We start from the raw sequence: 12,684 nt of genomic DNA, 5'->3' as shown, positions 1-12,684 counted from the left end.
GTATTCTATATGTTTTCTTAACTACCTTGTTAACAGGACCTGCCATCTTCAAAGATTTGACTATATGTAGCCCCAAGTCCCTCTGCTTTTGCATCATGCTCAAAATAGTACCATTTAGATTATACTGCCTCTCCATGTTGTTTCTCCAAAAATGCAACATTTTACATATATCCTTATTAAATTGCATCTGTCATGAGTATGCCTATTTCACAAGTCTGCCCACGTCCTCCTGAAGCCTGCCACTATCCTGTTCACTATTTACCATGTTGCCAAGTTTTGTATCATGCACCACTTTGAAATTGTACTCCCTATATGACCTAGTCCAGGTCATTTGTATATAATAGAAAAAGCAATTGGCAGGATTCACCCACAGGCTTCAGGACCCCTAGGTTGGGACCAAATGGGGGTCCTGAGCTCGCATTTGCTGGGAGCAAGACTGGCAGAGCAATCGTCCTGGAGACGGCCTCCTAATTGTCTGCCCCTGCGCTCCCCATCCTATGCAGGATGATGGGCAGGTTCCCGATGCTGCAGGCCCAATCACAGGGCTGGCCGTTTTAAAGCCTTGGCATGCCTCCCCCAGCAGAGGTGTTTGGGTCACGGATGCAGCTTTTCCTGCCAGCCTTTCCTGCTGGCGGCCCCCTCTTTGGGACATGAAGCCTTCAGCTCCGATTGCCCCCGCCCTGCTACAGATAGGCCGCCTCCATGGAGTTGGCAGCCTCTGCACTCGGCGGGGGGCTGCTCTACTGCTGGCAAAATGCTGCTGTGTCACAACGTTGCCCCTAATTGAAAGCCTTAAGTAGGTAAATTGGATGCCTGTGTCCGTTCAGCAGGCAGCCAATCTGTTTCCCAGGCCACTCCTGGGAAACTTCCCTGGCAGTGGGAATGTATCTGGGAGCCATCCCAATGCAACTGCCCACTGTTTTTCTGGCCCCACCTCCATGCCCACCACCACAGGGCTGGGAAAAATCAGCCCAATGTTTTTAATATTGTCCCCTGGGGCCCCCTTTTTTAAAATTCGTTCTTGGGATGTGAGTGACGCTGGCAAGGCTAACAAGTGTTACCCATCTCTAATTGCCCTTGAGAAGTTGGTGGTGAGCTGCTTTCTTGAACTGCTGAAGCTGTGGTATAGGTACCCCCAGAGTGCTGTTAGGGAGGGAGTTGCATGATTTTGATCCAGCGACAGTGAACAAACAGCAATATAGTTCCAAGTTAGGATGGTGTGTGGGAACTTTCAGGTGATGGTGTTCCCATGCACCTGCTGCCCTTGTTCTTCTAGGTGGTAAAGGTCACATACTTCTGTCCAGTCAGAATGCTCTCTGCCTCCTATTCCTTAACAAATTATGTACCCAAGTTACCACCATCCATTTAATACCAGTGCTTCTATTTTATAGGTCTATTTACATAGGTCTATGTGGTACTTTATCAAATACCTTTTGAAAGTCCATATATACACCTACTATCATGACCTTCAGCAACCCTCCCAGTTACTTCAAACAATTCAATCGAGTTAGTCAGACACAAGTTACCTGGCTGTTCTTTATTAGCCCATGCTTCTTTAAGTGAAAATTAATTTTGTTGTTCACAGTGAATTCTAGTAGTTTTCTCACCACTGATGTCAGACTGATTGGCCTGTAGTTATCAGGTTTATCTATCTCCCCTTTTTGAACAGGGGTGTAACATTTGCAATCCTCTGGCACCACTCCCATACCCAAGGAGGAGTGAAAGACTGTGGTCAGAGGTTCTGCTATCTTCCCCTAGTTTCCTCAGCATCTAGTCTGGGTGAATTCTTAACTTTGAATGATGTCAACATATTTAGCACCTCCTTTCTATCTACTTTTATCCCATCCAATATCTTGAGTTTTGCCTCGTCTACTATAACTTAACTTCATCCTCTTCTTTTGTGAAGACATTTCATACTCAAATCAGTAATACATTGCACTTTGGCAGGGATTAATTGAGTAGATCATAATATAAATAGGAAAAGTGGATTATTCTTTCTGGTATACGACTGAAATGGTCATGGAAACTATAAGGGGCCAGCAGTACTTGACTTACTATTATGCTAATAAGGAATGGTGGAAGCAGTGTCAGAGAGCAGCTAGCTAACAATGGCTACATTATAACTTAATAAATAAGATTATAAAACGTATACAACAATGACTTAATTTCAGGAAGGCAGACTAAGAATGATAGATTGGCATAAACTGTTAGTTGGGTAGGTACTGAGGGTAAATGTTACATTAAGAGATATAATTAGGAGACTGCAGAAAACATACATTCCACCCAGAAAATTCCAAGGTGATTAGCAAACACCAGACTTTGGCATAGCTACCAGCCAATAACAGAGGACAAATGCCTCGACTTACTCTGGGTCAGCTGACCTACAGCTTTGCCATCTACAGCAAGGGTATTTGCAGTCAGTTTGAAACATAGGACAGCAAGGCCACTCAAATCTTATGCCTATGGCATATTGCTGCTATAACTGAACTAATATTTATCTACATTGAACTTTCTCCCTTAAGTGTTGCGATCATTCTTGCTCTTATATTTGAGAGCTGTAGAACAGCTGTCAAGCAGGAGTTGGCGACACATCCGTACACAGACACCAGTGTCCATGGTAAAAAAAATTTGAGGTCCATGACTGGTAATTTCAGGGATGAGAAATTTCCTATTGGCTTCTTCTTTCCTACCAGACTGGTTTAAAAAAATCTTTTAAAAAATCACACTGTCAGTTTCACAGCTGAATTGGAATTCTAAGTTTAGGTCTTTATCTAATGACACGCCTTTCCATATTCACAGCTGACAGGTGCTGAGAGTGGGAACAGCAGTTTCCAAACTTCGGACAGATTCGGAGTTTTCCAGCGGGTTCTGATTTTTTTTCAAAACCCGCCGGAAAACCCTGAATCTGTCCAGAGTTCAGAAACTGCTGTTACCGCTCTCAGCAATGGTCAGATAGAGGGGTGGGGGAGAGAGGTGGAGAACTGAGAAAGAGGGGTCGAGAGAGAGAAGGGGGGAGAGAGAGAGAAGGGGGAGAGAGAGAAAAAGAGGGAGGCAGAGAGAAAGGGTAGCAGAGAGAGAGGGGGAAACAGAGGGGCAGAGAGAGAGAGTGGGGAGGACAGAGAGCGAGGGGGACAGAAGGAGAGAGAGGGGGTAGAGAGAGAGGGGCCAGCAAGAGAGAGGGGGGACAGGGAGAGAGGGAGGAGAGGTCAGAGAGGGGTGACAGAGCGCAAGGGAGAGGGGGCAGAGAGGGAGAAAGAGAGAGAGAAGGGAGATAGGGGCCAGAGAGAGAGAGATGGGGGACAGGAAGAGGGAAAAAGAGGGGGCAGACAGAGAAAGAGGGTGACCAGGGAGGGGGAGGGGTGGGGGTGTTGCAGAGAGTGAGAGAGGGGGCAGAGAGAGAGAGAGACTGACCAGAAAGAGAGGGGGCACAGAGAGAGAGAGGAAGAGGGAAAGAGAGAGGGAGAGGGACAGAGTGAGAGAGAGAGCAGGAGAACAGAGAGAGAGATTGATAGAGAGCAGGGGAACAGAGAGAGTGAGTGGGGGGGACAGAAAGAGAGGAGGGGTCAGAGGGAGGGGGGACAACATAGGGGGAATGACAAGAGAGGGGGAAATAACACAGAGAAGGGGGGAGAGGGAGAGAGAGTGATCAAGATCACTGCTGACAGATGGACATCTATTCGGAATATTCCGCATCACTATAAGAAGTGCGCAGGCAAACATTGACTACTTGTGCAAGAAAAATTGATGCCAGTTATCTCACTAAATCAGTGTCCAACTAGTGACAAGAAAGTAAGACAATAAATTAGACTTCTTATTTAAAGGTTCTTTAGAAAAGTGCACATTTCTTGTTTTGATTAATAGTAAGGTTAATTTTTAATGCCTTTGTCTTTCCTAAATTGTCTCATTGGCCCCCTATGTAAGACAAAAATTGCAATCAGGCCTCCCAAGTGAAAAGGTTTGACACCCCTGCTCCAAGCCTTTAACCTTGTGTTTCAAAATAGCAGCTAGGTTATTTTAAAACACGTTTAAAGGCTTGTGTTATGTAAATTCATTTTAAAATGGCAAAGGTTACTTAGGGAATGTCTCGATATCCACTCTGGCATGCATTACTTTCACTTGGGACACAAGCTCAGTGACATGTTGAAAGTTGCTAGATCTTTACTTCAATATAAATGTCACAATTCTGCTGCTATCCATTTGGAATTACCTTATTCCAGAACTTGTACTGAGAAGAAAACAGGCAAGAAAATCCAAGGAATCTTCAGATATCAGCACTGTAAGTTCCTCATGTATACAAGAGTATCATGTAATGCGGCTATGTGATATTGGCAAAAACAGGATGCCGCTGACCTATATACAATAGTTAGTGAATACAAGATTATGGATATCTTTAATAAACCTTAATCTATGATGAACTGTCTACGATTCTTCAACAAATCAACAGATTTCTGGATAAGAATGACATCAAGGGATATGGGGATAGTGGGGAAAAATGGCGTAGAAGTAGATGATCAGCCATGATCTGTTTGAATGGCAGAAGAGGCTCGATGGGCTGAATGACCTACTACTGCTCCTATTTCCCATGTTCCTAAAATCCATGGTGCATTTGCAATTTTAAAAACTGTAGGGGAAGACATAGAATTTTTTTTATTATGTTTCAATGACCATGTTAGAAAGTCATTAACTGATGTTTTTGTGCTGCGAATTGGATTAAAAGACAAGTTTTGCAAGTATGTCAAAGACCAGTATCTGCAATGTACATCATTTACTATCCAGTTTGAGGACAGATAACCTGACTGGCCAATGGCATTTGAAAGCTGTCTGTAGCACATTATGTTAAAAGTGCACCTTTGCTAATGGATAAGGCTTGGAAATAAATTGGTTAGTCTGGAATACAATCTTTAGTGACTAAACATTTTGTAACTGATACATGCAGTAACAACCATTCAACTTTTTGCAGAAAAGATTTTTGTTAATAATCATCTTGTCAGAGCTGAATTGTAATCGACAGTGATAGACTGAGATATAGACATAAGTGAATTTGAAAGAATCGCTTTATTGGAGGAACTGAAGGACGCTCTTTCCTTGTAATTGTGTTTATCTAATTTTGTCACTAGCTTTGGTAAGTAAATGATATTTTGTCCATGAGAGATGTTGTTATTTCTGTATTTTAGAAACCAGGACCTAGTTTAACAGCCTGTCAAGAAGAATAAACTAGTCTTGACTACCTACCATTAATCTCTCTGTCCCTTCCTGTCCCACTCTGCTTTTCTATTTTACATGACTGTTCTGAAGTTCCAGTCTATAAGATTCTCCTGATTTGAAGATCACTGCCCTTTTGCTGGATGTCCTGTCTTCAGACACATATTACAAGTAGGTGGAGAAGTTGCACAAACATTGACCATCAAGGGTTAAATGGTCTTGTGACAATAGCTGTGAGAGAAATGGTCTGTCTTCCTATTGCTGATTTTTCGTCTGCCTCACCTCAATAATCTCAGTAACAATCCTCTCCTTGAGCTTCATGGGTTATTGGCTGAATTTGCACTCCTGACACAGTGGGCTGAATTTTACTGGGCCCCCAACGTTGGGGTTCGTGCTGGGGAGGCCTGGAAAATACTGTTGGAGAGGCCCTCCACGGGCCTTGATGCCACGAAGGCCCTGCCCCATATTACTGGCAGCAGCAAGGCCTCATAGCAGGCCCCCTGCTGCTCAGCGGAGCCATCACAATTTAAGTATGTTATCCATTAAAATTAATTAATCACTTACCTGCTACCGACGGCCATGCCGCTGCGATATTCTGGCCAGTGGCCGGAACTCCTGCGCCTTTGGATCTCTGCTTGGAGATCAAAGGCGGAACACTGGTTGGGAGGGTTTTTCAGGGCGATGGGGGGGAGGGGAAAACTAATGTGATTGGTGGAGAGGATGGTGGGAAGAGGCTGAAGGTAAAAGGTTATAAATTTTGGCGGGGAAAGGTCAGGATCGCAAGTTAAGTTTTTTTTGGGGGGGAGGACAATTAATAAAGTGTTTAGTCAGTGGGGTGGGTGGGAGAGGGAATTGTAACTTTTAGTACATTTTTCATTTTAATTAGATAACTCTTGCAACTTAAAAAATATAAATTAAACTGAAGGGCTTTAAGCCCTTTACAGATGGCTCCGATGCTGGCGCAGTGGCACCGGACACCATTGCCGGGGATGAAGCGCCCACCCCCTCCATATCATCGGATGTGGCGGTCCGTCCCTGCCATTTAAATGAGCCGTTATGCTAAATATTGCGGCAGCTCCGCAGAGTAAAGCTTGTCCGTGCGCACTGCCGTTTTTGAAACTTGCTGCCGAAATCGGCGGCAAACTAGAAAAATTCAGCCCAGTGTGAATCCATAGAGTTCATCCGATAAAGTCCATCTATGATCCTGTGACATGGTGTAGCTAGCTCTATTCTGTCAACAAAAGTAATTCGCATTGGCATTGCATACTATTTTGCTTGCTAGCTAGCTAATACAGTTGTGCTGTTTGAGGTTTGTATGCTTAGCTACTTTGTTTACAGGGAGAAATGTGTTTTAAATCGGACTGTGTTTTGATGGCATTAGATTGGCTATATACTTTATATGCAGATTAATTTCCCCCATAATAAAAACAAGAAATACTGGAATCACTCAGCGGGTCTGGCAGCATCTGTGGAAAGAGAAGCAGAGTTAACGTTTCGGGTCAGTGACCCTTCATCGGAAGGGTCCGTTGAAGGGTCACTGACCCGAAAAGTTAACTCTGCTTCTCTTTCCACAGATGCTGCCAGACCTGCTGAGTGATTCCAGCATTTCTTGTTTTTATTTCAGATTTCCAGCATTCGCAGTATTTTGCTTTTAATTTCCCCCATGTCTGTGGCTGAGTCAATAATTTTGTCAAATGTCCATGGTGCAACATATCAGTACCTATCCCTGCTGTCAAGATCATGTTTTATTTTAACTGCGAGAAATTAACTTTAAGTTTTCATTTCTTTGGAAAACTGAACAGAAAAGTCTTGGTGGAATAGCACCTTTAATAAAACATCAAATGCTAAAAAAAACCATTTAAAAAGGAGTCTACTACTAGGAGGCTTAAAGAAGGAATCACAGCATTAATACATTGAAAGATATACTCACCCTAATGCCAAGGTGACTTTCTGAACATATCCAACTATTTTTTTTAAAAAAGAAAAGGAGTCAATTTAGTAATCATATATGATAAACAGGATTCATAAATGCTGATATGGCACCACAATTGAAAATACTGAAAAGACCTTTCAGCATCCAAAATAGACACAGCAATGGCAATTTTAATCACCGGAGACTGACTTCCTGCTTCCTTCCTGCAATCTACTTGAACCTGCTTATCTGAATAGGCAGGAAGGACACCCATGGGAAACAGGTGGGGAATATTTAAATATGCAGATTGGGTTACGATGATGTCATGGGCACCTCATCAGCTACTTTAACTGGCCTGAGCAGGGAAAGGGATGTGCCATTTCAGCCAGGGCAACCCAGCAGGAAAAATAGAGTCAGGATCAGGGGAGGCCAAAACAGGTAGGTTTTTTAAAGACATTTTTCGCATTGGGCTAGGAGGAGCACTTACTTGAATACCTCCAGGGGTCTCCACGCTGCTTCACAAGGACAGATCAGCTAGAACTGGGGACTGCATCACTGATGTACCCTTGCAACTGCAACCTGGTTATGCAAATTAGCACCTTCATGGAATTGGGGTTGGGCTGTCTGACCTCGATGGCAGGGAGGGTGAAGGAAGGTGGACAGAGGTTCTGCTCCTCTGTACTTACATCAGTGGAATAGGGTCTGAGGAATTGGTCTTAGATTTAAAGGTTAAAGAAAACAGCGAAAAGTAAATTTGCAATCTTGTCACCATTTGTTTTCAATCTTTTTATTTTGTGACCCTTCAGGTGAGATCATCAAGTAATATCATCATCAAGCACTTTCAGGTCAAGTTATATTAATTAATAACATTAACTAATTGTGATGTTTGTATTGACATTCTAGCTTTGAAGCCCAGTTCACAGGTATTAAAACCTTGCCTGGTTATACTTTCCACCATTTGCCCCACCCAAAGTGACAGTGTGGCCCTTATCACCAAATTTCACCTTGGAGATTTTAATCTCTGTCTCACCCCCCTTCCCCCTTTCTCCTCTGAGCTCACTACTCTCCTATACTCCTTAAATTATTATAGGGATCTGCCTAAGGGCAGGTCCTCTGCTCATTTCTTTACACCTTGCTGTCTTGTGCTTTCTTCTTCAGTTGCTCGTAGGAGCCTCCCATTTTCAATTTCAAGTTGTCCAACATCATCATTCTCTTTCTTCCTGTTGGTTTGCATTCCTCTAATCTTCCTTCAGCAAGTTCTCATGTTTTAGGATTTGGCCAATCCAACCTTGTTGCCTTTTCTCGATATTAAATTAAGAAGCAAAACCTCAAAAGGTAATAATCTTTGGATTATTACCTGAGCCACATACAAATTGGCATAGGGCAAATAGGATTAGAGAAATGAATGCAAGGCTCAAAGACTGGTGTGGTAGAAATGGGTTCTGGTTCGAGGGAAACGGGCACCAGTATTAGGGAAAGTGGGGGCTGTAACCTTAGGACAGTCTACACCTGAACCATGCTGGGGCTGGTGTTCTAGCGAGCTGCATAAATAGGGAAGTAGAGAGGGTTTTAAAGTAAATAGTCGGGGCAAGGGATTAAATTTGGGAAGATTGGAAAGTCAAAGAGTAGAGACAAGGCAAGAGAGAAAGATCCTAATCTGGGAAATGATAAACAGCCCATGACAGGAAGGGACAGAGAATATAAATCTAAGAGTAAATCATCAGTTAAGGCTAGAGGTTACAAAAATAATAAAGGACAAAACTAAAGGCTCTGTACCTGAATGCACGTAGCATTGGAAACAAAACAGGTGAACTGATAGCGCAATTAGAAATAAATAAGTACGATCTGATAGCCATTACAGAGACATGGCTGCAGGATGTCATAGATTGGGACCTGAATATTGAAGGATACATGATATTTAGGAAGGACAGGAAGATAGGAAAAGATGGAGGGGTAGCTCTGTTAATTACTGATGGTATTAGCAATTAGAGAGGGATGACCTAAGTTCAGGAAACCAGGATGTAGAAGCAGTTTGGGTAGAGATGAGAAATGATAAAGGTAAGAAGTCACTTATGGGAGTGGTGTAACGGTAACCACATGGTAGAACAGAGTATAAAGGAAGAAATAATGGAAGCTTGTCAGAAAGGTACAGCGATATTCATGGGGGATTTTTAATTTACATACATACTGGAAAGTTCAGATGGGCAAAGGTAGCCTAGAAATAAAATGTTTTCAGGATAGTTTCTGAGAACAGCATGTTCTGGATCTAACCAGAGTGCAGGCTATACTAGACCTGGTATTGTGCAATGAGATAGGATTAGTTCAAAGTGAGAGGGGAAAAGTTTAGGGGGGATATGCGTGGAAAGTTCTTTACGCAGAGGGTGGTGGGTGCCTGGAACGCGTTGCCAGCGGAGGTGGTAGACGCGGGCACCATAGCGTCTTTTAAGATGTATCTAGACAGATACATGAATGGGCAGGAAGCAAAGAGATACAGACCCTTAGAAAATAGGCGATAGGTTTAAATAGAGGATCTGGATCGGCGCAGGCTTGGAGGGCCGAAGGGCCTGTTCCTGTGCTGTAATTTTCTTTGTTCTTTGTTAATTCATGATATCATAGTGAAGGCACCCCTAGGTAACAGCGATCACAAAATGACTGAATTTTATATTCAGTTTGAGGGAAAGAGTGGGTCCAAGACTAGTATTTTAAACTGAAATAAGGGCAATTATAAGGGCACGAAAGCAGAGCTAGCTAAAGTGAACTGGCAAATTAGGTTAAGGGATAGGTCAATAGAGATACAGAGGCAGACATTTAAGGGGATATTTCAGAATACACAAAATAGATATATTCCAACGTAGGAGAAAAATTCCAAGGGGAGGACCCACCATCCGAGGTTAACTAAAAAAGTTAAAGATAGTATCAAACTTAAAGAAAAAGCATATAATTGTGCAAAGGTGGGTGGCAGGTCAGAAGATTGGACAAAATATAAAAAAAAGCAAAGAATAACTAAAGGATTGATAAGGAGAAAAATATAAGAGTATGAGAGAAAGCTGGCTAGAAATATAAAGACAGATAGTAAGAGTTTCTATAGATATTTAAAAAAGAAGAGAGTTAACAGAGTGAGCGTTGGTCCTATAGAAAGTGAGTCTGGGGAATTAATAAGGGAAAATAAGATGACAGATGAATTAAACAAGTATTGTGCCATCGAGGATACAAGTAACATCCCAGAAATAGCTGTAAACCAGGAAATGGAAGGGAGGGAGGAACTCAAGAAAATTACAGAGAAGTGGTACTGAGCAAATTGTTGGAGCTGTGGGCTGACAAGTGTTGATGGACTTCATCCTAGGGTCTTAAAAGAAGTGGCTAGTGAAATAGTTAACTTTCCAAAATTCCCTAGATTCGGGGAAGGTTCCATTAGATTGGAAAATAGCCAATCTAACTCCTTTATTCAAAAAGGGAGGGAGACGGAAAGCAGGAAACTACAGGCAGGTTGGCTTAACATCTGTCTTTGGGAAAATGTTAGAAGCTATTAATCGTTATAGCAGGGCACTTAGAAAAATTTAGTGGCGTAGTGTAATGTCACTGAACTAGTAATCCAGAGGCCCTGGCGAATGCTCTGGGGACATGGATTTGAATCCCACCATGGAAGATGGTGAAATTTGAACTCAATTAATAAAAAAAAATTCTGGAATTAAAAACTAGTCTAATAGTGACCATGAAACCACTGTGGATGTTGTAAAAACCCATCTGTTTCACTCATGTCCTTTAGGGAAAGAAATCTGCCATCCTTACCTGGTTTCACATGTAGGTCTGGCCTACATGTGACTCCAGACCCACAGCAATGTGGTTGACCCTTAAATGCCTTCTGAAATGGCCTAGCTATCCACTCAGTTCAAGGGCAATTAAGGATAGGCAACAAATGCTGGCCTAGCCAGCAATGCCCACATCCCACCAATTAATAAAAAAAACAAGATTTTGTGAAAGGGAAAGCATGTTTAACCAATTTATTGAAGTTCTTTGAAGAAGTAACATGTGCTGTGGATAATGGCGAACTGGTGGATATACTGTACTTCCAGAAGGCATTTGATAAGGTGCCACATCAAAGGTTACTGCAGAAAATAAAAGCTCATGGTATAGGGGGTAACATATTGGCATGGATAGAAGATTGGCTCGCTAATAGGAAACAGAGTAGGCATAAATGGGTAATTTTCTGGTTGGCAAGATGTAACGGTGATGTGCAGTCTCTCAACTTTTTACAATTTATATAAATGACTTGGATAAAGGGACCAAACGAATGGTTGCTAAATTTGCTGATGACACAAAGATAGGTAGGAAAGTAAGTTGTGAAGAGGACATAAGCATGCTACAAAGGGATATAGATAGGTCAAGTGAGTGGGCAAAGATCTGGCAAATGGAGTATAATGTGGGAAAATGTGAAATTGTCCATTTTGGCAGGAAGAATAAAAAAGAAGCATATTATCTAAATGGTGAGAGATTGTAGAGCTCTGAGATGCAGAGGGATCCGGCTGGCCGAGTGCATGAATGGCAAAAGGCTAGTATGCAGATTCAGTAAATAATTAGGAAAGCTAATAGAATATTATCGTTTATTGCAAGGGCAATTGAAAACAAAAGTAGGGAGGTTCTGCTTCAGTTATGCAGAGCATTGTGTACAGTGTTGGTCTCCTTATTTAAGGAAGGATGTAAATGCGTTGGAAGCAGTTCAGAGAAGGTTTACTAAACTAAGATCCTGAGGGGTCTTGACAGGGTGGATGTGGAAAAGATGTTTCCCCATGTGGGAGAATCTAGAACTAGGGGTCACCATTTAAAAATAAGGGTTTGCCCATTTAAGACACAGATAAGGAGAATTTTTTTTTCGCAGAGGGTCGTGAGTCTTTAGAACTCTATTCTCTCAAAAGACAGTGGAAGCAGCGTCTTTATATATTTTTAAGGCAGCGGACATAGATTCTTGATAAGCAAAGGGATGAAAGGCTTATCGGGCGTAGGTGGGAATGTGGAGTCGAGGTTACAATCAGATCAGCCATGATCTTATTGAATGGCGGAGCGGGCTCGAGTCGCCTACTCCTGCTCCTAATTCATATGTTCATATGTATGTAACGTTCTATCCTCCTGCACCATCCTGAGAACCTCTTCATTGCTCTTGTGTTCTTTCCCAGTGACCTGCTCCATTCTTCTCCAGAACCACATTTCACAACTTTTTAAACTTCTCCTTCAATATAAACTTTCAAATGTATATTCACAGGCACCCCCTTAACCTTGCCATCTCACGTGGCCTCGCTACTCTCAAAGTTTTTTATTTTTTAATTTTAATTAGAGGTACAGCACTGAAACAGGCCCTTCGGCCCACTGAGTCTGTGCCGACCAACAACCACCCATTTATACTAATCCTATATTAATCCCATATTCCCTACCACATCCCCACCATTCTCCTACCACCTGCCTACACTAGGGGCAATTTACAATGGCCAATTTACCTAACAACCTGCTAGTTTTTGGCTGTGGGAGGAAACCAGAGCACCTGGCGGAAACCCACGCGGTCACAGGGAGAACTTGCA

The 12,684-nt window shown here is 42.5% G+C and overlaps 1 protein-coding gene across 5 annotated transcripts in view; it reads right to left on the bottom strand.

The window, feature by feature from the left end:
* LOC137368887 (FYN-binding protein 1) overlaps positions 1-12,684 on the bottom strand; it is a 309,548-nt gene that overhangs the window by 21,142 nt on the left and 275,722 nt on the right. For all 5 annotated transcript variants that reach the window (XM_068029127.1, XM_068029126.1, XM_068029130.1 and 2 more), the window contains one exon: positions 7,133-7,166. In XM_068029127.1, coding sequence (XP_067885228.1) covers positions 7,133-7,166 — 34 coding nt within the window. The remainder of the gene's footprint in view (positions 1-7,132; positions 7,167-12,684) is intronic.

This window comes from Heterodontus francisci, chromosome 4, assembly GCF_036365525.1.
Source record: "Heterodontus francisci isolate sHetFra1 chromosome 4, sHetFra1.hap1, whole genome shotgun sequence".
Classification (NCBI taxonomy): Eukaryota; Metazoa; Chordata; class Chondrichthyes; order Heterodontiformes; family Heterodontidae; genus Heterodontus; species Heterodontus francisci.
Note: the sequence above shows the minus strand (reverse complement) of the source record. Positions and strands in the feature narration are given on the sequence as shown.